The sequence below is a fragment of the Dipodomys spectabilis genome, unplaced genomic scaffold, assembly GCF_019054845.1.
Source record: "Dipodomys spectabilis isolate Male_0828 unplaced genomic scaffold, ASM1905484v1 ptg000095l, whole genome shotgun sequence".
Lineage (NCBI taxonomy): Eukaryota > Metazoa > Chordata > Mammalia > Rodentia > Heteromyidae > Dipodomys > Dipodomys spectabilis.
The window spans coordinates 20,146,553-20,170,574 of NW_024870772.1; the positions used below are offsets into that span (position 1 = coordinate 20,146,553).

The following is a 24,022-nucleotide window of genomic DNA, read 5'->3' on the forward strand; positions in this document are numbered from 1 at the left end:
AATGATTTTAGTATGTCCACAGATACATGCAACAATCATCATAATAAATCCTGGATATTTTCATGACCTCAAAAAGAAATGTTGCCAGGTGTCTGTAGCTCACACCTGTAATCCTAGTTACTCAGGAGGCTGAGATCTGAGGATCACAGTTTGAAGCCAATCCTGGCAAGAAAGTCCATGAGACTCGTATCTCCAATTCACCACCAAAAGCCAGAAGTGCTGTGGCTCAAGTGATAAGTGTCTCAAGTAGCCTTGAACAAATAAATTCAGGGATAGTGCCCAGGCCCTGAGTTCAAGCCCCAGAATACGCACACACAGAAAGATGTTGACACTTTAGCTACCATGCCCTTACCCTTAGAGATCCCTTCCTTCTACCGCTTCCTAAGCAAGCAATGATCTATTCTTGGCACCATAGATTCCTCTGTTCTAGATATTTCATATGAATAAAATCATAAAACATGAGAAACAAAATGTAATAATAATTTGCCATTTTGAGTTTCATTTAGGATTTTTAAAGCCCATGGTAGAAATAGCTTCTTGATGAAGACTTGGTATTGTGAAGGATTTTTTAAAATGCTGAGTGTCTCAAAGAACAGAAAACCATAAAAGGCTCAGTTTATACCAGAAATCAGATTGTAGAAGATTACATGGATAGAATAACAAGTCTTATCTCTTAGAGATAAGACTTGACCAGCATAAACTCAGAATTAAATAGGTTCCGAAGTGGCTCTGTGATTCCACAAAGAAACTGCACTGACTAAATAAAAGCAATTGCAGGGACAACAGAGACAGAAGGTGCTCGAGAGCAGCAAGAATGGATTACATTTCTGTAGAGGCCAGAGAATGGCACTTGGACCAGAGCCCTACCACTGATGACAAAATAACTTCGGCCACCTAGGAACTTAGAGCACTTTAAGGAGAAGAAAACAGGAAAAAGAAAAGGAGCATTACCCACAAAGATACAGTGTTTTAAACACTGTGTGAGAAAGACCATGGCATGATTTGGATATGATTTTAGGGTGCCCCTAAGGATTCTTGTAAGGAGGACTTCTTGGAATGGTAGTGGGGTCTTTAAGAGCACTACCTAGGGCTCTCAGAAAGGATCAACATAGTTCATTTGGGACCCCAATTAATCCTTAATGGCCCTTTGACTTTCTGTCTCGCAATGTGATTTGTCATTCTAGCATGTGTTCTCACCATCTTCCTGGATATGAGATAATTAAAAAGAGACTTGCTGGAGCTGGTGCTATGCTATGTGGACATATAGCTTCCCAAACTGTGAGCTAAATAAACTTCATGTCTTCAAATCACCCAGCTTCAGGCATTTTGTTATAGTAATAGAAAAAAAGACTAATTCAAGACATTAAACAGAAGAGCTCATATTCTAAGCTAGATGGATGAGTTATGTAGAAATAAAAATGGATAACTTCAATTTTCCAACTTTAGACTTTTATGGCTGTGCTGAAATAGCTACTAAATCATCAGGCTTGCTTTTATCTCAGGTTTCAGTTCTTCTTGGATAATCTCAAAACCATCATTACCTGAAATGGGTTTTAAGATTAGAAAAAAAGGGAAAAAAAGTTTCTTCTTTCAAATAATTTAACTGTCATAAAATTTCAGATAGGTTCATGAATCATTATCAACAGTATTTTTTAAATGACACCAGACATTACTTTCTCAAATATGGAACATTATCTGAAGGAGATTAAACCTATTTGCTTTACAACTTATTTAACAGTGAATTTCCAAGCCCAGAGCTGGTGTCTTGTGCCTGTAATCCTATCTTCTCAGGAGGATGAAATCTGGAGGATTGTAGTTCAAAGTCAGCCTGCATAGAAAAGTCATGGTGACCTCCTGTCCAATTAATCAATAAAATGCTTGGCTGGAGGTGTGGGTAAAGTAATAGAATACCAGCTGTAAGCAGACTAGCCAAGTGAGTGCAAGACCCTGAGTTCAAATTTTAGTAGCAGGAGGGAAAAGAATCTCCAGATGAATCCAGCTGGACCTGACTGCAGCCATCTAGAGTTTTAACTGCCGTGGTTGCCTCTGAGAAGCCTGGCCTGCTCTACAACCCCACCTTGTACCATTTCCTGGAGTCGTACTGATAAACCCAAGCATTTGGTGGTGTGTGCAACTTTTAGGACTGGGCTCTGGCACTGTCAGCACTAGGAAAATGCCTGATGGCTTCAGTGTTAGCTTGAGACAAATGAGGTATACAATAGCTTGGATAAAGTTACTTTTTACAAGCCCATTCTCTGATCCAAATTGTGAGGATCCACTAGTCTTGCTGCCACCCTCGACTATGTTTCACTCTGCTGTACTGCATCCACCTGTCTGTTTTTTTTTTCCTTCTCTCATCACGTTCCACCGATGACAATGCTTTCACAAAATATTTTTCTAAAATAGTAATTCAGGGTGTTAGTGATCATGTATGAATATCTTATTTTTAATTCCATCATAAACTCTAAAAGAAAGTAGAAAAGCAGAATTTTGTTACACCCTATAGCTGAAGTTATAAACTATGATTTTAAGAACATTTGGACATGTAAATCATGCTAAAACGTATCTACATAGTCACCATCTGGTTCAACCTTGCCCCCAGCTGAGTCTAGTGAGTACTCCCTAAAATCTGCAGGTTTAATCATCTTCACTTGTAACTGTGTTTTGGAGTCACAAACCAAAGCTGATTATGTTATAGGATAAGCCATTTGAAGTGTTAACCAAAATAAGCCATGTTAAGCTATGCTAAGACTATTAATGTCAGACATAATGAGATTATTTATATCAGGTTTTATATCAACTATGCTTACTGAATCTTGGCCATACAGAAAGTTGAGAAAATGAATTTGAAATATCTTTTCTGATGTTGTTGCTTTGAAATCACTTAATCCTACAAATGCATATTTAAAAACTGTATTTAATACTTAATGTTTGTTTTGCTTCAAATATCTGACTCTATGTAGTCTTTTATCTTAAAAAAAGACAAGTTAGCATGTGATTTATTGCCAGGGATATAACATTTGCCTTTCATAAGATAAAAATGTTTGTTAGTCTATGCTAGTTAACACTTCTTTTAAGAGTTTGATTGTATGTTTGCTTTACATGATAACTTCAGTAGTAGAATAGGAATAAAGAATTTATAGACAGAAAAGAGAACAACAATTTTATGCATTACATTTGTTATTTAATAACAAAGAAAAATGATGTCTGCTTTCTAGATAAAGGAGAAAACTGAGTGAAATATGTGAAGCATTAAATATCTAATATTACCATGAATATTAGTATTTATGGGCTACTATGAAAGCAGTTGTAAAAAAAGCAAGATTTAATAAAATAAAAGTTTGAAAGACAACCATGTTTAATATATCAGCAATTCAAAACATTGAAAATTCAATTGTCACTTTCCTTCTAAATTTTTACATGGTAAATACAACATTTATGAATATAACTCACACACCTCAAATATTCATATAGAAGCCTCTACTGTTCTCCTGACACACTGCCACTGTCTACCTCTTGCTATCTAGTTTAGGGTAAGATTAGCACTAAAACAGAAATCTATTAAAACAGGCCTCTGACATGGGGAGTAGTTCTTACAAATACAAAGGGGATGGAGGGTTGGTTCAAGTGGTAGAGCTCTTGCCTCGCAAGCATAACATCTGGAGTTCAATCTAATACTGCCAAAAAGAAAGGGGGGGAAAAAACCACCAAAGTTTCATAATTTTGGTTGGTCCACATTGTCCTATGGCAGTTACTCTTTCATTCCAATGCATTTTCTTAATTCAGCTGCAGTTTTTTCCAATTGCTCAATGTTCCATTGCCATTGTCTTCTATTTGATTGAAGCCTGTTCACCTGACAATGCAAACGCTTAAGAATTGCATCATATCTTTTATGTTGTACCTATTAAAAGAATGGTACATATTAATAGGGCTCATGAAAGTAAATAGTAACTAGCTATAAAGGATATTGTGACTACTTGAAGAGGAAAGTACTTACTAGAAATTATTTATTACAAATAATATAAACAGTAATTGTATACACTCAACACTTGTTACATGTTAGATGTGCTAAAGGTTTTCTACATATAATTAAGTTCTAATGATGTATTATTATCCTCTTTTTTTGTGAAGGGACTGAAGATCAAAGAATGATTTGACCAAAGCTGCCTAGCTAGCAAGTGATGGTGTTTTGAACTTTGAAACACAAATGAAGCATCCCTGATGAAATAAATCCTATTTGTCAAAGCTGTGAAAAAAAAATGAAAACTTCTGTGAAAAAGAATAACTTCTATTTGTTAATGCTGTCTTAATGTAAATTTGTCCTAGAGCTGCCCCCTTATTTTGAGTCTCTATTTAATAAGCTGCTATCTAAATTAGTGTGTAAACTAAGAACCTAGTTTAGTAGCATACATTTTGTAAGAGAAAAAAGAAAAACAACAAACCTGAGTCTCAGCTAATTACAGTAACCAGACTTCAATCACAGGCTGCCAGAAAATCCAACCATGCTCACATAAGAAAATGCTGAGCTGTAACCAACCAGGCTGCTTCTGAACTTCACTTTCATTTACTCTGCTGAAATGTTGCCTGTCCCTATTACAGAACCTCTGCTGATTCTAATAGTTTCCTAATTCATAAATCATTCTCTGCTCAATTATGCTGTGTTGAATTTAATTTAAAGTTTTTTTCTTTTACTACTAGTGAAGAGAAATGGTTCCATTTCTTGTATTTGGGGCCTTATTGAAACATAGACCCAAACATAGGTCTTAAAGATCTAAGAGCTAATGTAGTCTATTTCTCTACAAAAAAGTAAATCAGTGTTTATGCTGAGCTAGTCAATGATAACCTAACAAACAATTAAGAACAGTAGAAATTGCCAAGTTTTGGGTTCTAGCCACAGAAAGTGAAAATATCAAAATTCCAGATGCTAGCGTGAACTAAAGAATACCCATCTTTGTTTTTAACTCAACTTTATTAACATGTAATTCACTTAAGACAATCTACCCTTTCATCTCGATGACTTTTAGTATATTCAAATTTGTACAACAATCACCACAATCTGTGTTAGAATAGTCTCATTATCACTCACAGGAAACTGGTACCCATTAGCAATTACTATTCCCCTACTTCCACATTTCTCCTTGGCAACCGTTAATCTACTTTCTCTTTATATACGTTTGCCTATGTTGTCTTTTGTGTACAAGTTTCATCTAGCATGTATCGGTATTTTTACTGTTAAATAATAGCCATTGTAGGATAAATCACATTTTATTTATCTAGTTCATCCATCAAAGGACATTTAAGTTGTTTCCCCTTTTGAGCTACTCTAAAATTATGATTCTATGAACATTCATGTGTGCTTGTGTGCACATATGTTATTCCCTTTTCTTGGGCATGCACTTAGGAAAGACATATGTTAACTCCATGTTTAATCATTTGAAAAACTGCTGTTTTCAAAATGAATGTACCAGTCTACATTCCCACCAGAGTAGGAATTACCACATTTCTTCACACCTTCAAAAATGCTTGTTATTGTCCCTTTTTTTCATGGTCACTTAAAGATACAAATGGAATGTTATCATAGTAAAAGATATCATCTAAATGCATTAGGACATTCATAGGTAGTAGGGCTGGGAAATTTACTGATTTGTTATATCTTTAGGAGTAGATTAATAAGATAGATTAAGTCAATTCAAAAAAAATCAGGTTATAAAACAACAACTCAACAAATGTATAAAATATCTAAATTGCCAAACATGTTTACAGGCTCAGAAGGGTAGAAAGGAGCACAGACTCTGCAGTCTGAAGATTACCACCAACCAATTTTGCTTCTCTCTATCCTTCAACTTCCTTCCTACCAGGACAGAGATCAGCTTTGTATAGTGAATCTTTCCCAGACTCCTTTCTTCTCTTTCTCAGGTCTTCCCTCACTCAGCTCAGTGGCTCATAACCTTGACAGTGCCATGGATCCTTTGGCACTGTGAAAAGGACTATGGGCTTCTTCATAAGGTATTTCTTTCATGTTGTGACAATCCTGGAGCTTAAACTTTCTGTGCTAAAAGCTAGTGCTTTACTACTTGAGCCACAGCTCCTTTTCCAGGTTTTTTGGTAGTTAATTGGAAATAAAGAGTCTCACAGACTTTTCTGATAGACCTGGCTTCAAACCATTATTCTCAGAATTCAGCCTCCTGAGAAGCTAGGCTTACAGGTATGAGCTGTCGTGCCCAGCTCATAGGACATACTTTAAAAACATAAAGAAAAGAAATCATGTAGCAATCCAGTTCTGCACATGCAGCAAGAATAACTGAAACAGAGCACTTAAAAACACCATGAGGGTGAAACAATGCAGCAGCTGTACATACTAGACACTGCTGAAAATGAGCTATACAACTTGTGGGTAGGACAGGAGGGAAAAATGGGGAGTGAGGCTGCTGGTATGAATATACACTAATACAACCACTTCAGAAAGCAGTCTGGAGGTACCTCAGAAAGCTAAATATAGACTCCCCTGTCACCCAGCCATACCACTCTTAGGCATCTACCCTGATGCAACAGGAATCAGGACATGAGGACACATGCAACTCCGTGTTCATTGCAGCACTGTTCACAATAGCCAAAATATGGAAACAACCCAGAAGCCCCACTGCAAATGAATGGATCTAAAAATTGTGGTACCTACATACAATGGAATATTATGCAGCCATTAGAAAGGACAGAATAATGGCATTCGCAGGGAAATGGATGGAACTAGAAAAAAATCACCTTGAGTGAGGTAAGCCAAGAGGAAAGAGACAAACAGCACATGGTCTCCCTGATATGTGGATGTTAAATACAAAATGTAAGGAGAGGAGCGGGGGGAGGCTGGGAAGGGATGGGAAGGGGAAACAAAGGAGGAGGCTACAATGCTTGATAAGAAATGTACTCATTATCTTCCCATCTAATTGTAATCCCTCTGTACAGTATTTTCACAATAAAAAATAAATAAAAATTAAAAAAAATTTAAGGAGATACAGCAAAGTAAATGGGACTCTAGAAACAAAGGACCTCCACTCATCTTTTCGTATCATTACTAAATGACCCCATGTTGTTGATCACATATATGGTATACATACATATATATGTGTGAATATATATATATATATATATATATATGCGCACATCTGAGGGAAGCTAGGAGGACGACACAGAATCAGATGGAAATGGGAAAATATACAACAGAAGGGCCCATCAGCTGCACTGGACATTGATGAAAATGACTAAGCAACTGAAGGGCAGTGATGGAAGGGAGGGAATGAGAAGGAAAGAGGGAAGAGCTTACCCTAAGCAAAAGGAAAGCAATGTACATACAATCTGATGTGAAAGAAATAACTGTATTGTCAAAGCTCATAGAATTAACAAACTTTACAGAGCATGATAATGACAATTTGCCTCATGAAGGTTAGAATGTGTTTGTGACTTCTAGTAACACTATCTCACAATACTGTGAAATTTGTGAAATTTATGTAATCACTTAATCACAATAAAAATTTTTTTTAAAAACCTGGGAGTGAGGGAGGGGGTGTCATTGTCAAAAGAAATGTGCTCATTATTGAATGTAACTGTAACCTGTTTGTCCATCATCTTTATAATAATAAAAAAATTAAAATATATATGTTCACTTATATATGGCTATGCAATGATTAATAAAACATATTCATAGGAATATAGTCATAGAGTATGCTTGTATTCATGTTTATTATAAAATTATACTTCTGTAGTTATGAAACTAATATATATGACAGGTGAAGGTAGCTGTGTGCCAAATACCATCACTAGAACTCCAGATTACTGGTGACAGCTAGATATCACAACTAGTGTTAGTGTATGTTAAGAAAGAATGTATCATCAGGAATGCTTCCTGAAGGGTGTAGTATAAAAATGGGTATGTAACGGAAGGCTTGTGTTGAGAGTTCTCAACCAAATACTGTCTATCTGACAAGTTTATTGTGGAGGTGTCTCCTTGAGCATACAGAGTCAGAAATTAAAACCACTCGAACTCAAGAAGACTGACTTGATTTTGATACTCATGTACCAACTTTGTGATAATGTGGCTCCCAATTGTTTTCCTAAGGGAAGGCAGCACATGACTGATTAGTTATCTGGTTTTCTTGAAGTTTTGTTTATTCTTTCTAGATTATGAAACTGGCTTCCAGTTTTTTACATTAGTTAGTTGCAAAATCACCATGGTTATCTGACTCCAGAACACTACATTACTTTCTAAATTCACAAGACAGTTTCGACCTAGAGGTAACTTCATGGAGGCAAAAGCTACCTTAAGAGATTTCTTAAAGCCCATTCATTTGATTAGCCTCTCTGAGAGCATTCTGACTTTGATAGGTATCTTAATAATAAAACTTGAACACCATTAATTGACTAAGAATGTAGTAGTTTTATAGAAAATAAAAGATTTTGGGGGGATCTAGGAAAATACAGTTCTTTTCTTAGTATTATTACCTAGGCAAGGATAAAAATATTTATAAACTAGCTGTGGAATCCACAAAACACACTAAAAAAGGGAACATGGCTCTATGTATTAAAACTCTGATCTCAAATCATTTAAATAGGGATACAGGTGGACCCATTGCAACAATGAGATGTACAAGTCATTATGTTGAAAATGAACTTTACAACTTTGGGGTGGGGTGGGGAGAGGAGGATTGGGTGGGGGAGCAGGGGGAGGATGGGAAGGGATGGGAAGGGGAAACAAAGGAAGAGGCTACAATGCTTGATAAGAAATGTACTCATTATCTTGCCCATGTAACTGTAACCCCTCTGTTCAGTATTTTCACAATAAAAAAAAATCTGATCTCATCTCTCTACTACTTTTCTTTCTTTCTTTTTTTTTTTTTTTTGGTTGGTCATGGGGCTTTAACTCTGGGCCTGGGCACTATCCCTGAGCACTGCAGCTCAAAGCTAGCACTTTACCACTTGAGCCACCGGGCCATGGACGTTCATGGACTTTCCTGCTGGGGCTAGCTTTGAACTGCAAACCTCAGATCTCAACTTCCTGAATAGTGAGGATTACAGGTGTGAGCCACAGATACCTGGCTTACTTTTCTTCTTATTATTTCTTTTCAATATACTGTGCCTCTATTTTCTGAATCTAGACATGTTTCTACTTTAAGATCCTTTGTACTTGATTTCCATTTCACCTGAAAACGTTTCTCATCTGTGTGTATGTACGTAGATACAGACACACATCTTTTCATACATATGTATACACGTATGTGCATATGCATATATGTACATACGTACACACATACACATATGACTAGCTCCTTTATGTATTTTCCCAAAAGACAGCCACTCAGTGAAAATTTATTGGCTCCAAGATCTAATATTTCACCCTTTCTCTCTTCTCACTACATACCTTACATTTCCATTTTCTCACATTTTTTGGTTCTTAACCCTATTGTTGGCTAGCATACTGTATGTGTATATCTTGTTTATATTTATAACTAAAATGCAAATTTTACAAGAAGAGGGATTTTATTCATTTATTTTATCACCACTTTATCATCAGAACGTAAAAGAATAATTGGCAGACCTTAGGAATTCAACAAATATGTTGAGTTACTGAATAAATGAATATAATGAGGCAGGTTTTGCAAATAAAATACCAGGCGTAATCATATTGAACATTTGTTCTTTTATACTTTATAAAGCAGAATAATTTGTTACTGTGTTATCTATTAAATAATTCTACCCAAATTATTCTTATCTTGCCTTTGGCTTACCTTTTATACCTTTGCTTCTGTGGGTTTTTCTCATAGGATTGGGTTGAGCTATTTAATTATTTCTGCTGCTGGCATCAATATGTGAATGCATTTGTCAAGTGTGTGGCTGCACGTTGTTTTGAACCAAGATTAAACCTGGTTTCTTCTAGACTCTAATATCTCTGAAAGTACACTATTTTTCCTACCCTTTTAAATTTTAAACTCAGATTGTATAAAATTTAGGCAAGAGTAAGCCATCAATGCTTTACACAATGTCTGTTATCACAAAATATTACTTGCAGCACTCATCATTTGCTGAAAACATCTTTACTCCTCCAGTCTCCTCTTGTATTTGGCAAATAACACTTTTTTTAACTTTGAACTAAAAATCACTGATTGTTGGTGAATGCTTCATATGTGAAGATTTGTATTTGTATGCTTCCTATTTGTGCCTCACCAATTTTTTTGTTAGTGACTCATAACTTCTTGTTACTTTTCCTCTCTCTTATCTTTAGTTTCCTTCTTCTAAAATATATAAAGACAGACAATAGAAATGGGAAGACATATGGACATAAGTATTTGGAAATATCTTTTTTCATTTAGAAATGCCCTAGAAGTACTAAAAATACGTATTTGACAAAAAATAAAATTCAAGTCATTTTCAATTTTTTCCTGAATGTAAAATATAAAAATTAAATATTAAATGCACAAAAAGATACAAGACAAAAGATGACCCTTGAACTACTCCCAGTACTTAGCCAAATAGTCAGAAGGGACAGAAAAAAAGCCTCAGAAGAAAGAATAAGTAATAAAAGTCTTCTAGTACTTGAATTCATCATTATTTAATAATTGGTTATTATGAGAATGAGGTTACTCCTATCAATGATCATGCAGCACATCATGCAGCAAGTACAATTATTGGGAAAAAAATGTCAGGATAATGATAGGACTATATTTGTCCTTTATTTCAATAATCTATTATGGAGAATCTTTTCTTTTTTATTAATATTCTAATGAAATTGAGGACTGCTTTAAAATATACTGGAAGTAACAGAGCTAATATTAGAAAGCACAAACGAAAGAAAGGTACTCATTACCTTACTTACATAACTCTAACCCCTCTGTACATCATCTTTACAATAAAATTTAAATTAAAAAAGAAAGCACAAATGATTCTTACCAAAAGACTTTTTACCTATTATGAAAACTTCAAAAGTCACTAAATTTCAGAGCAAAATGTTTTATGATAAAATCATTTCTAAAAATTGGATTTTACTTCAAAATCTACTATTAGTGGCCACTTACATCATGTTTTTACCTTTTAAAATATCAGTTTACTGTACTGTTGCTGGCAAAATGGAGATGTACTTTATATACCTATTCATCCTGTTAAGCGTAAGTAAAAATCTCTAGACTTCAAATATAAAACAAACACAAACACTTTGAAAAGTTGGAGAGAAGAAAGCAAATTGGCCTGGCAGTTCAGGATCCAAAGAATCAGATGCATTTTCTTTTTCTTCCACAAATCTTAAAGAAGATTCTAGAGAAGGCAGCAACCTCAAAATGCCAACAAATGCAGAAAAAAAGTCACATGAAAAATCTACTTTCTAGTCAGAAGAATGACAGAAAATGATAGCCTAGAAACAAGAATTTTTAAATGTATATGTTTATTTTCAACTAGTAGGACAACTTAAATGTGAAGATTCTTATCCTATGATGCTTTCCTTTTCCTTTTATTTTTTAAAATTTATTTATTTATTTATTTTTGTCAGTCGTGGGGCCTGAACTCTGGGCCTGGGCTCAGTCCCTCAGCTCTTCAGCTCAAGGCTAGCCCTACCCTTTGAGCCACAGCGCCACTTCCGGCTTCCTTTTTCCTTTTAAATTATCTTCAAATAGCTGTACAAAGGGGCTTCAATTCAAAATGTCAATTTGTGAATACAATGCAGCTTTTTAAAAATGTATTTATCGTTATTGTAAAGGTGCACAGAGGGGTTATGCTTTCATAAGTCAGACAAAAAGTACATTTCTCTTTGAACAATGTAACCCCTTGCCTCACTTTCTCCCAGTTTTCTCCTCCTGTCTCCACCTTTGAATTGCATAGTTCATTTTCAACAAGGCGTCTAGTGATTATCACTACTGCATTTGTTCACCCTTTGTCCCACCATTCTGTGACTCTCCTTACTCTCCCAAAGACAGAAAAATGAACTAACAAGACAAAAGAAAACAAAAACAAAAGCAGCTACAAAGAAGAAATAAAATACTTGTTTCTATTTCTTGGAGTTCATCTTGATAAGTATTATTTTATATGGGCAGATGCACATAGCTATTGCGCTATGTGATCCTCTCCTAAGAATATCCTCCTTTGGTCTCACTGTGTGAATGCCTAGAGGTCATTATAATTTAGCATGTCCCAGTGCATTTTTTTTCTTTTACCATCCAGTATGTTTTTACTGGTAGATTTATAGGCACATTCTAGTTACCACAAATGAAGGGAACTATGTAACATAGTTTCCCTGGGCTTGGCTTAATTCACTTAATATAATTTTTTCAAAGTATTTTTATGAATGATACAATACTATTCCTTCTGATGGATGAATAGAATTCCATTGTGTATATATACTACATTTTCTTGGTCCACTCATCAACTGAGGGGCATCTAGATTCATTCCATATCTTGGCTATGATAAACAATGCTGCAATAAACATGGTTATATGGTAGCCTTAGTATGGCCTTGTTTGTGTTCTATTGGATAAATGCCCAGGAGTAGAATTGCTAGGTCATAGGGAAGCTCTATGTTTAGTCTTTTGAGAAATCTCTATACTGCTTTCTAGAGTGGTTGAACAAATTTACATTCCTACCAAGAGTGTAGTAGACTTCCCCTTGCCACATCCCTGCCAGCATTTGTTATTGTTAGTTTTCATGATAATAGCCATTCTAACTGAGGTAAAGTAGAATCTCAATGTTGTTTTGATTTGCATTCTTCTATGGCTAGAGATAGTGAACATTTCTTCATATGCCTACTGGACATATTTACTTCTTCTGATAAGTCTCTCTTTAGTCTTTCACCCATTTATTGAGTTGTTGTAAAGCAATTGTTTAAGGCAATTATTTCTCTGCTCAAGTCAAACCCCACAGAACCAAAGGCAATTGCTTAACGCAATTATTTCTCTGCTCAAGTCAAACCCCACAGAACCAAAGTGTGGACTTTTCACCACCTACACTGGTGAAGGCTCATTGAAAAAAGTCTACTCCTTCATTTCTAGCTATATTAAACTACCTCAGTCTACCTGCTAAGAGTAGTCTCAGAGAGCTAACTTGGGTTCAGGAGGTTTTTGGTAAAATATATATCATGTATATTTCCATATATATATTAAGTTTAAGAAACAGGTAGAACCTATTGGAAATATAAACAATGTTGCTTTTTGGGAATGTAAATTGGGGGAGGGTCAGGATTTTTAATCTCCTTTGAACAATAATAAATTATATCACCTGATATTGGTGAAGACCACTTGATGGTCCTGGACTTCTACATTTATCAAGTGGTAATAATTCCCCTCCTTGCTGAGGTAATGTCAGAGAAGAACTACTCAGTATTTTTACTATTCCCTGGTAACAAAGCCATGTCCACAGTGTCAGTAGAGGTTGTGTTGTTCGCCAAACAGTAAGGCATACCCTCTCTCCCTCTGAACCAGGGTGGTTCAGTAGAGGTCTAGAGGACAACCAAACTCCAAGTCCTGACCATTAGCAACAAGAAGTCCTTCCCCTTTCTATGGGTGTCAATGGAGACAATCTGGACTTTAGCTACCCCCAGAAGTAATGAATATCTAGAATCTTAAAATATCATGTCTGATTTCAATAGAAAATCAGTTATCATACTACAAACCAAGAAAATCTCAAACTGAATGAAAAATGCCATTCATATCAGTATACCAAAGAAATTGTAATTTTCTGATTAGCACTTTAGTTATCATAATATGCTGCAACAAGCAGGTGCAAACAAACATGCCTGGATAAAACAGTAATCTTGTGGGGAAGGGACAAAGCAGGAGGGATAAAGGAAAACTAAATAAAGGAAAACTAAAATGAAACTTGAACTGAAAGAATAACTAAAATGAGTAAGTCAATGGATTTTAGCAGTAGCTAGGGAGAAGGTGGGGGGAAGAGTACTCACTAGAAGATTACTAGAAGAGTACTCACTTTGGGCAACACAATACTCATTTAATGAACAGAGCTTCAGGGACTCATAGTACTACAACAAAGATCTAACACTCATATTAGAGTCATACACAGAGAGTAGAAAGAAAAAGTGAAAAATATTCAAATAAATAATAGCAACTCTCAAATTTGCAAAAGACATAAACCTTTGGGGGAAAAAAAGGCCAAAGAATCTCAAATAGGATAAACCTAAACAAATTCATGCTCAAACATGCCATAGTAAAATCTGGGAAAACTAAAATCCTGAAGGCAGCAAGAAAAAAGCATTAGTATCAAGGGGGGGGCGGGGAGAAACAAGTTTAAATGACAAATGATTTCTCATCAGAAATCATGGAGGCCAGAAGGAAGTGGCATGATATTTTTCAACTGTAGAAAGAACTGTCAAGTTAGAAAACTATTCCCAGCAAAAAAAATTCTTCAGGAATAAAGAGAAAGTCAAGATATTCTCAGAAGACTTCTGCAGAAAGAATTTAGAAATTTTCTAAAGAGAAAAGAAATGATAAAAGAAGGAATCTTAGAGTATCAGGTTGGGGCAGTATGTTATCTAAAAGATTGTTTTTTGTCGGTCATGGGGCTTGAACTCTGGGGCTTGGGCGCTGTCCTTGCACTCTTCAGCTCAAGGCAAGCGCTCTACCACTTGAGTCACAGCGCTACTTCCAGTTTATTGAAGATAGAGTTTCACGGACTTTCCTGACCAGGCTCGCTTTGAACCGCGATCCTCAGATCTCAGCCTCCTGAATAGCTAGGATTACAGGCATGAGCCACCAGCGCCCAGCTTTGGGATTTCTTCTTTAGGTGAAGAAAAATTCTAAAATTAACTTTCACAAAAGTTTCACATTTCTGTGAATATAATAAAAGCCACTAAGTTATATGCTCTAAACAGTGAAGTGTATGGTATGCAAGCTATTTCTCAATAAAACTGTTTTGAAAAAAAAGATCAGTTGATGAAATTACTGTTGAGAATTTTCTGGTCATTATGGGTAAATTCTATATCTTGAAGTAGTAGTAATATCTATGTACCTTTCATACACATTTGTTATGTAAATATATACATACATATATACACTATACATGTGTATTTATATATCAAAATTAACCAATACAAATATTTACAAGCTGTATATTTCCCTTATGACAATTATATTTTCATAAAACATGATAATATAAGAAAATTACTAGGTAATAAATTTCCTTCTAAAATGCTTTTGTCAATTTATACATACAAATAGCACCTTAAAATTCAGGCTTTCTACTATATATCTTACCAACTATAATACTGAAAATTGAATAGCTAAAACCACAGTGAACCATCACTGTAATTTTAATAGTCAATTTTTTGTCATTAAAAGGCTATTCATATTTTCCATTGTATTTCGTATATTCGTTTCAAAGAATGTCTTTTCATTTGATTTGCCAATGTTTGACATTTTCTGGCCTATTTCTTATCATTTATATATGTTATCAATACTTCTCCAAAGCTGAATGTCTTCTCTATTGTTATTCTGTCCTTTCATAATCTGAAAACTTATGACATACTCAAAAATAAAAATTTAATCACAGAAATTGTGTGGGCTTCTCTTTTACTTTTTTTTTTGAATTTTTTGAATATTTTTATTATCTTTAAGTAGTTGTACAAAGGCGTTGTCATTCACCAAAGCAGATGATGCATACAAGTACATCTCCATCACCCTTTTCAACACTCACACACCCCTTCTATTCCTTCTCCTATCTTCATTTTAGTTTATGTATTTGACTTTTTGCCATTTATGAAAGCAGCCAACACATCTTGATCTATGCCATCACTTCAAAATCTGGGCTTCTCTTTTAAAAGAAAGTTTTCTCTAAAATTTTTGTTAAGTTTTTTTCCTATATTAATTTTTTTCAGGGAGGAAGAGAAGTTAATTTTACCAAACAGCTGGCCCCATCATGCACGGTGAAGACCACATGACCAAAAGACCACACAACCTTATGAGGTAGAAATCCAATTTTATTCTCACTATTTTATTTTTATATAGTTTAAACTACTTTTTACACAAATTATTGCTAGATTTTTCATAAATAATTTGTATTTTATATTAATTATATACTATCTTACTGTTCACAATATTTTAAGAAATTTTGATGTATAAAACAGATAAAAGACATAACTTGTCTTAAATTCCTAGTACACTGTAAGATAAAAGATCATGGTGTTTCTTACAGAAAATACATAAATACAAAAGTTTTAATTTTCAAATCCTCATAGGCTTTTCTATTGTGTCAAATTAGTCACAAGAAAGTTAACCTGCACTTTTTTATTTTCAGATTGATAACTGAAAGAAAAACTTAATTTTATTTGCAACTAATATCATTTTCTTTTCCATATTTGTTCTCTATTCAGTTAAACAATAATGGCATTGAAGTCTAGAATGATACCACAATACTTTAACATTTTTAGTCTTACTTTTGGTTTTGCATATCAGTTTGCTTTTACTTAACACTTTATAATTGTACTATGAAATGGTGGTATAATAATACTTAAGATAGTATTTTCTCTTGCCTTGTATTCTACTTTGAGAAGTTTCCAATGTCCAGGAATTGTTTTCACTATCAAGCCTCTGTTTCCTAGCCATTAATTAGTTTTACATTGTTTTGTTTTTGAGATAGGATTTCACTGGATAGCCTATATTAGCCCACTTTTTGATTCTCTGCCTCAGTGACCTAAGTGCTACTAATCCAGGCAGATTTTATGTCTGGAATACACCAGATTTAAACATGAGTAAGTACTTGCTATGCTTGAATAACATTGGCATATGTGAACATCTTTAAATGGCAGGGTTATCTCTATTAATACTTTGCATTTACTGAATTCTATAGTTTTTTTCATGTTCTCTAGTTGTTTTGAGAACTGGTTATAAACTATGGAACCATGAATTTAGCATAAGCCTAAGAAATAGTCTTATAAAACAGTGCAACTCAGATAATGAAGACTTACCTCTATGTCTTTTCTTAATTTTTCATGTGTCTTTTTTTCTTCAAGAAGAAAACATGTTTTTTCAATGATAGTTTCTTTTACAGCTATAATTTCATTCTTTAGCTTTGAAATATCTTCCTGTATGTTTATAAAATTTTAAAAATTCCAGTCATAAAAGGAATGGCAATATAAATTCAAGACTTTTAATGTTGTTAATTCAAGAAAACTAGCCAAATCTACGTTTATTCTTGGTAAGATTAGCAAAAACTCATCCTTAGCTTGGAAAATATAAAACTGAAACCAAATGAAGATAAGACCCAAAGTGTAGTTATGGTGGTAACTGCCACACAAGAGGGCTAAGGATTTTTTTTTAACGGTTGAGCAACAAATGGAGATATTTTAAGTATAATTATGGTCTTCAAAGAATAGAGAGAAAAATATAAAGATTTTTAAGGTATAGTTATTAATTCAGATTGTTAGTATAGTAACATTGAGTATACTACATGGATTTTAATTGGTTTGGATCCATTATCATAGAAGCTAGAGACATCAATTGGGGGGAATTACACTTTCTTCAACAAATGGATTGTTCACTATGATTTTGTTTGATCATTTGTTATATAAATCAACAAAGGATCTATAAATATTCATTTGCACATTTTACCTACTTATTACATAACTTCTGTAGTTAACTCATTTTTTTAAACTTGTGAAAATAGTTCTTGAATGTAGTAGAACAGCAACGGAAATGTTATTGACTTCATTATAAATTTATTGTTTATTATACTTAGAAGTATTTATATACTTATAAAGAAAAGTAACAGAGAAAGTTTGGTAATTAATAATGCAAACCTGGACTTGTGTTATTTGGCTCCCTCCTGGATTTTGGAGATCTTGCATTAATTCATCTTTCTTTATCTTTAGCTGTTTAACAAGACCTCGTTTTTCATTAAGGTCAGTCACAAATGACCATTTGCTTTCTATCTCCCCCAAGCTATCTTTATGTCCATTAATTTTTGCATAATATTCATTATATTTTATCACGTGTTTCTCATAATCTTCTTTAGCTGTTTCTATATCAAACTTAAGCTTTATATTTTCTTTATGTATTGACTTGATTTCAGTTTCAAGACATTCACACTTAAGTTTGGAATTCTCCATTGTATCATCTTGCTGATAAATTTGCCTCTCTGTTTCTTTTGTTTCCTGAGAGACAGCTGCTATTTGTTTTTCAAGTTCATGAAGTTCATTCTGCAATATATTTCAATATTATTATTACTAGTGAATTATTCAGCCTGAGAGTAAAGTAATTGTTTTAAGTATAATGCATATAGGAAAATCACTTAACATAGTTATCAGATATACAAAAAATACATAGAAGTATAAATGCAATAGTGTAATACAATTATTTTATAATCTCATAAAGGTTCCAGAGTTATCCTATTTCTTAATTTTTAATGCTTACCTATTCTATTCTAAATCTTTTTATTTTCCTATGGCTTTTACAATCAGAATGACAATTATAACAAAAAGTCTCCTGGGATTTTTGTTGCAATTGCTTTTAATCTACATATAAAGACAAGAGAACTAACATTTAAACAATACCAAATTTTCTGACTTATAAAAATGGTATAGCTCTCCTGTTGTTTAGATCTTCTTTAATTTTTCTGATCAATGTTTTGTACTTTTCAACTTAGAGGTCTTGTAAATCTTTTGTCAAAACTTCTCCAAAGTACCACAAAGTTATAGTACTAATATAAATGACACCACTTTAAAATTTTAAATTTCTTTAAAATTTTAAATATATTTTACATTGCTATTTAGCCTATAATTTATTTAAACTCATTCTACTAGTCCCTAATAACTTAAAAAAGTATTTGTTGGGATTTCTTAAAGATAGTCATGCAATCAATCAATAAAGAAAAATTTACTTATTCCTTTCTCATCTGTATTCATTTTACTTCTTTTCCTTACATGATTATACTGCTTGAAATAACAGTTGAACTACCATATGAATATAAATGAGAGCAGGCATCTTGCTTTTGTTCATGATCTTAGGAGAGAAACATTTAATCTTTAAACATAAGGTACAGAGTTGGTTACAGGATTTATATAGATTCTCTTTTGGGGGAATTAAGTTCCATTCTATTTCTAATATTCTGGGAGGGATTTTTTTTATCATGAGTGGATATTAGCTTATAATAAGTGCCTTTATGTATCTTAATTCTCTTTCTCCAACAAATTTTAATAGTTCATTGCTTAAAATCCATTAAAGCCTTCCCATCATTTCTAAAACAAAGAAGAGTTTCTTATCATGGTGTATATCCTACACCATTTCTCAAAATATACTCTGTGCTTACACATCATCAAATGACTTATAATAATGTGAATGTGCTAGTGCTATTCAGGACTTGGCAAATTTACTCTGGAATATCATCCTCCTCATCCCTGATGTATATACCTGTCCTAGAGGCCTAATCTTTCTGGTAAACTCCAGAGGTTCTTTAAAATCTAACTTTGAAAGACTATTCCTTTTGTGCTCACTCCTTCAGTAATAAATCTGTGCTGAGTTCATTCATGATACTACTGTTGACACTACTATCACACATTTAATTATTTGCTTACTCTTTGTCTCCCTCCCCAGTAAGCAATATACAATGCAAGGCTAAAGACAATGTTTAGCGAAATACTTTTATCAAGAGTAGGCTCCCAATGTAAATGAAATAAAATCTGTGAAACACTCTGAAGAAATTTTATAGAACATTTCTTCACAGAAATATAAGACATTATTCTTGTATTATATTCTAACATAATGCAAATATTTATAAGAAATTCATATTGCCACATTAATATTACCATCATACGTCAAACTAATGTAAAAATCTGGAGCCAATTCATTAAACCTTCAAAAATCTTAGAGGAAGTCAGTCCTATTTTTGTTTTTTTCAGTCGGTCTGGGCCTGGGCACTGTCTCTTAGCTCTTCAGCTCAAGGGAAGCACTCTACCACTTGAGTCACAGCACCACTTTCAGTTTTCAGGTGGTTAACTGGAAATAAGAGTCTCATGGACTTTCCTGCCCAGGCTGGCTTTGAACCGTGATCCTCAGATCTCAGCCTCTTGAGTAGCTAGGATTATAGACATAAGCCACCAGTGCTCAGCAATCAGTCTTATTATTATTTCCACTTTACAAATGAGGATAGAGAGACACAAATTCAATTGTAAAGTTAAAACTCACAAACCTGGCCTTTCAAACAAGGCAGTTCAACTTCATAATCTATTTCCATTTTGTGATACATGTAACAATATTTTTTAAATACAAGTAAATATACAGTTTTCATTTTCATTTCTCTAGTCATAATCACAGAACATAGTTATATTTAATTATGTTGCATGCATAGACCAAAAATGATTCCTATGCTCCTCATAAAGGAACCATGAATATACTGAGAAGGAATGAACACAGAAGCAGGCTATTTGAACTGTTCACTGACTACTAATGATCCACAAGCTATAGCTTTCTCAGCTTCTTTAAATGTGTCATTTTGGAAAAACAAAATTTCTCAAACAAATGGATTTAAAAGATTCAATGTTATTCTATACTCTTATCCCATGACAGCAATAATACTGTTCAGTCTTTTTAATGTATGGGAGCATAGCATATTCCATAAACCTGAAATGCTCATATAGATGTCACTGAAGAGGAATAGAAAAATTGAGAAAATAAATATGAATTTAGAGTTGATCCTAATATTACATATTCTTAGTAATTTCCCTATCACTAATAACATTTGAAGAAACATTGAGGAGACATGTGAAGAATAATATGAAAGATAATATGAAATAAATTACCTGCAAATGGAACAGAACTTTTTTGTTTTTTTCTATTTCGGATATTTGTGATTGTTGTTGTTTTGCAACTTGCTCTACAGCCTCAGTTAATGAAGATGTGTCTTGTTTACTCATAGCTAGACAAAGTACATGATAAAAAGTAATGCAAGCATTTTACAAAAGGTGTATTTTTACATGAATCATGAAAAACAGTGCTTTTTTCTAATGAACTAAACTAAGAAGAGCTATCTTCCTTTTTTGACTCTGTAAACAAAATAAAAAACAATAATAAGCAGTTAAAAGTTGTTTACTATATTTCCTTCTTTCTGAAATAACATATTTTTACTGTCCTAGTTTTTTAATCCGGGTAACTTACACATATAATTTCAGGGCTACCATACCACATGAACAACAATTATAATTGATTAGTTTTCATTATAGAATTATATTTGCAGGTTAGTATGCATTTTCTAGTGCACTATATGCATATATTTCTTCCTGTATAGCTATTTTCCTCTAATTTACTGCCAATATTAGCACAATCATCGTCTCATACTACGCTTTTGCTGTTGCTTATCTTTTAATTATTTGTTTCTTAACATTGCTCCATTACCTTCTTTAGGAATGCCTTCACTCTTCCTTTCTTTGTTGTCTGACATTGTCAACTCTTTGATAGGGTAAAACTTAAAATAATGGCAGAACCTGTGAAAAAATTCAATGAATACTTAGCCAACCACTGATGTATATGGTAGCAAACAAAAACTTCTGTCCAAGGTTATTCTGTCCAGGGTGAGTGCTACACATATTTTGGGCTATTCTTTATCTAAGAGTAACAGATGAGATGAATGGGTGGGTAGATATTTTTCTCTACTGAAAGATTAAGAGTTGTTCTAACATGAGTCATGAGGTATCTGAGTTAAGGGCATGATAGCTTTTGAAAAAGGGAATCTGAATTTTCCTACCCATTATATACATTTTGTATTTCTAAATTCTTTGATGAAGAAAATTAAAGAATGAAGAAATGAGATTTATGTAATTTAAAGTAACTGGTACTTCTTGATCTCTATTTCAACCCGAAATTGAAGCATCCCAAATTGAAGAACTCTTGTATGATTATTCATGAAAAATATTGTAAAATTGGATGTTTCAGTTTTATTGGATGGCTATAGAATGGAGGAAAAATAATCTGCTGCCACCTACTGATAAATTATTAGAATTGCGTGAAGCAATGCAAAAAGACTAAAGGCAATACTGAAAACTCTTAACCAGGATTTTAAGAGAAGTTAAAAAATTATTAGAGACATCCAAAAGAATGAAATGAATCATTAAAAAAATTGTTCTAGGGAGCTGGGTATGTTAGTACACACCTATAATCCCAGAATATGGGAGACTAAGGCAGAAAGATCTGACCTGTGCAAGGAGATGCTGCCTCTAAAAATCTATCTATATCTCTATGTGTGTGATATATTACACATATGTATTGTTATCATGTATCGATTACATACAAGTGCCTTAGAATAAGCTGGAATTAAAGGTTGTTTCTTTCTCTGACCAGGCAATAAGATTAAAATTTCAGCACATTGAAAACAGAATGAAATTAGTATCATCAACATTCATCTATTATAAATGTTTTTAGTTTTGTACTAAAGGTGGAATTTTTCTGAATGTAACAGATATGTTTTGGTAATTCTGGGCGACCAGATGACCAGACAAGTATTTCAAAAATGTCTTATTTCTGGGAGGGAAATCAGAGGCTTATGTTGAAATCAGGTCACAACCACCCACTTGTCCCATACAGGAAGGTAAGGGAAAAACTCTTTTTGTTTACCTTTAAACAAGTAAGACCAACTTCCAAACTAAGAAGAGCTTTGTAGTGGGCTGAATGATAACCCTCAAAAGGTCAGTTCATGTAATAACCACCAAGACCTTTATATAAATATGACTCTATTTGAGAAAAGGATCTTTGCAGAGGTAATTAGGTTCAGGACTTCAAGATGAGATCATCCTACATTTTTTTTTTTTACAATTTTCTTGTTTATGTGGTACCAAGGAATTGAACCCAGGGCCTCATGCACGCTAGGAAAGCACTCTACCACTAAGCCACATTCCTAGCCCTCACCCTGAATTTAAGATGGGCCCCCAATTCAATGGCAGGTGATAGTGAATATGCAAATAATGGCCAGACTATAAAAACACAATTCTCAGGGCTGGGAACATGGCTCAGTGGTAGAGTTCCTGCTTTGCATGAAGGAGGCCCTGGGTTCAATTCCTCAGCACCACATAAATAGAAAAAACCGGAAGTGGAGCTGTGGCTCAAGTGGTAGATGCTAGCCTTGAGCTGAAGAGCTCACGGATGGCACACAGACCCAGCGTTCAGGCCCCACAACAGACCAAAAAAAAAAAAAAAACAAAAAAACCAGAATTCTCAATCCATAACCAGAAGCAACTAACCCAGGAAAACAAGTCATTATTTAGAGTAACCAGTCCAGAATTTCAAGTAACAATCTAAGAATCCAAATTAAGTGGCTCGAAATGGCCAGCACCTGACTAGTGACTAGGACATTTTCCCTATTTCTCCCTAACTTCCAACTTGGGACCAACCAGAAAAAAATCAAAAAATCCAATTACATAGGATTCCTTATCCGTACCAGGTAGCCAGTCTTCAGTACTTTTTGGGGGGGAGGTCCGGTCGTGGGGCCTGAACTCTGGGCCTGGGCTCAGACAAGACTCAGACACATAAGAAACAGCATGTGAAGATGGAGGCGGAGTAACCCAAGCCTTGCCTTAGGGCAAGGCTCACTGCAGATCCACCAGAAGATGGAAATCTTCAAAAAATATGGTCATGCCAACACTTCCAACTCCAAATCCAGTCTCTGTAAGTGTAAGAGAACTGTTTAGATTGTTTTAAACATCCAATTTGTGGTAATTTGTTAAGGCAGCCTCAGAAAACCTAACAAAGCTTTTTAACAAAGATATCTGAATCTTTTACAATGTCCTTTTCAATAAGGACATTACTGTAATCTTAGTGTAAGTGTAAACTTAGTGTGTTCAGAGTTTTTGAAAATTCTACTTTTCTCTAAAGATTTCCAAGGAGGCTAGTGTGATGATGGTGCACTCTGTATTTATACAGATACTCATACTGGGAAGTGGCAATGGGAGAATCAAAGTTCAAGGCCGGCCTTAGCTAGAAGCTAGTAAGAGCCCATCAAAAAAACAAGCTGGGTATGGTGGTTCATACCTGTAATCTTAGCTATTCAGAAGACAGAGTAGGAG

General features: G+C 34.1%; 1 protein-coding gene across 2 annotated transcripts; it reads right to left on the minus strand.

The window, feature by feature from the left end:
* Positions 1–3,336: 3,336 nt before the first annotated feature.
* Positions 3,337–24,022, minus strand: Ccdc122 (coiled-coil domain containing 122). 2 transcript variants are annotated; one of them, XM_042685595.1, is made up of 5 exons: positions 23,988–24,022; positions 20,771–20,886; positions 17,774–18,172; positions 16,943–17,059; positions 3,337–3,901 (listed from the first exon to the last, which is right to left on the minus strand). In XM_042685595.1, exons 2-5 carry the CDS (start codon positions 20,882–20,884, stop codon positions 3,752–3,754), a joined length of 780 nt encoding a protein of 259 aa, XP_042541529.1. In that variant the 5' UTR covers positions 20,885–20,886; positions 23,988–24,022; the 3' UTR covers positions 3,337–3,751. The 2 variants fall into 2 exon arrangements, with proteins under 2 accessions (XP_042541529.1, XP_042541528.1); XM_042685594.1 differs by lacking the exon at positions 23,988–24,022 and adding an exon at positions 21,363–21,416.

Bases quoted from the DNA above. Each gene is read 5' to 3' on its own strand.
- Ccdc122 (XM_042685594.1), bottom strand. From the start codon at position 21,408: ATGTCAGACAACAAAGAAAGGAAGAGTGAAGGCATTCCTAAAGAAG. The intron at 17,060-17,773 runs GTTTGCATTATT...ATAAACATACAG, and splicing joins GCCAAATAACACAAGTCCAG to GAAGATATTTCAAAGCTAAA. The intron at 3,902-16,942 runs GTAAGTCTTCAT...TTCTTTTAATAG, and splicing joins AATTAAGAAAAGACATAGAG to GTACAACATAAAAGATATGA.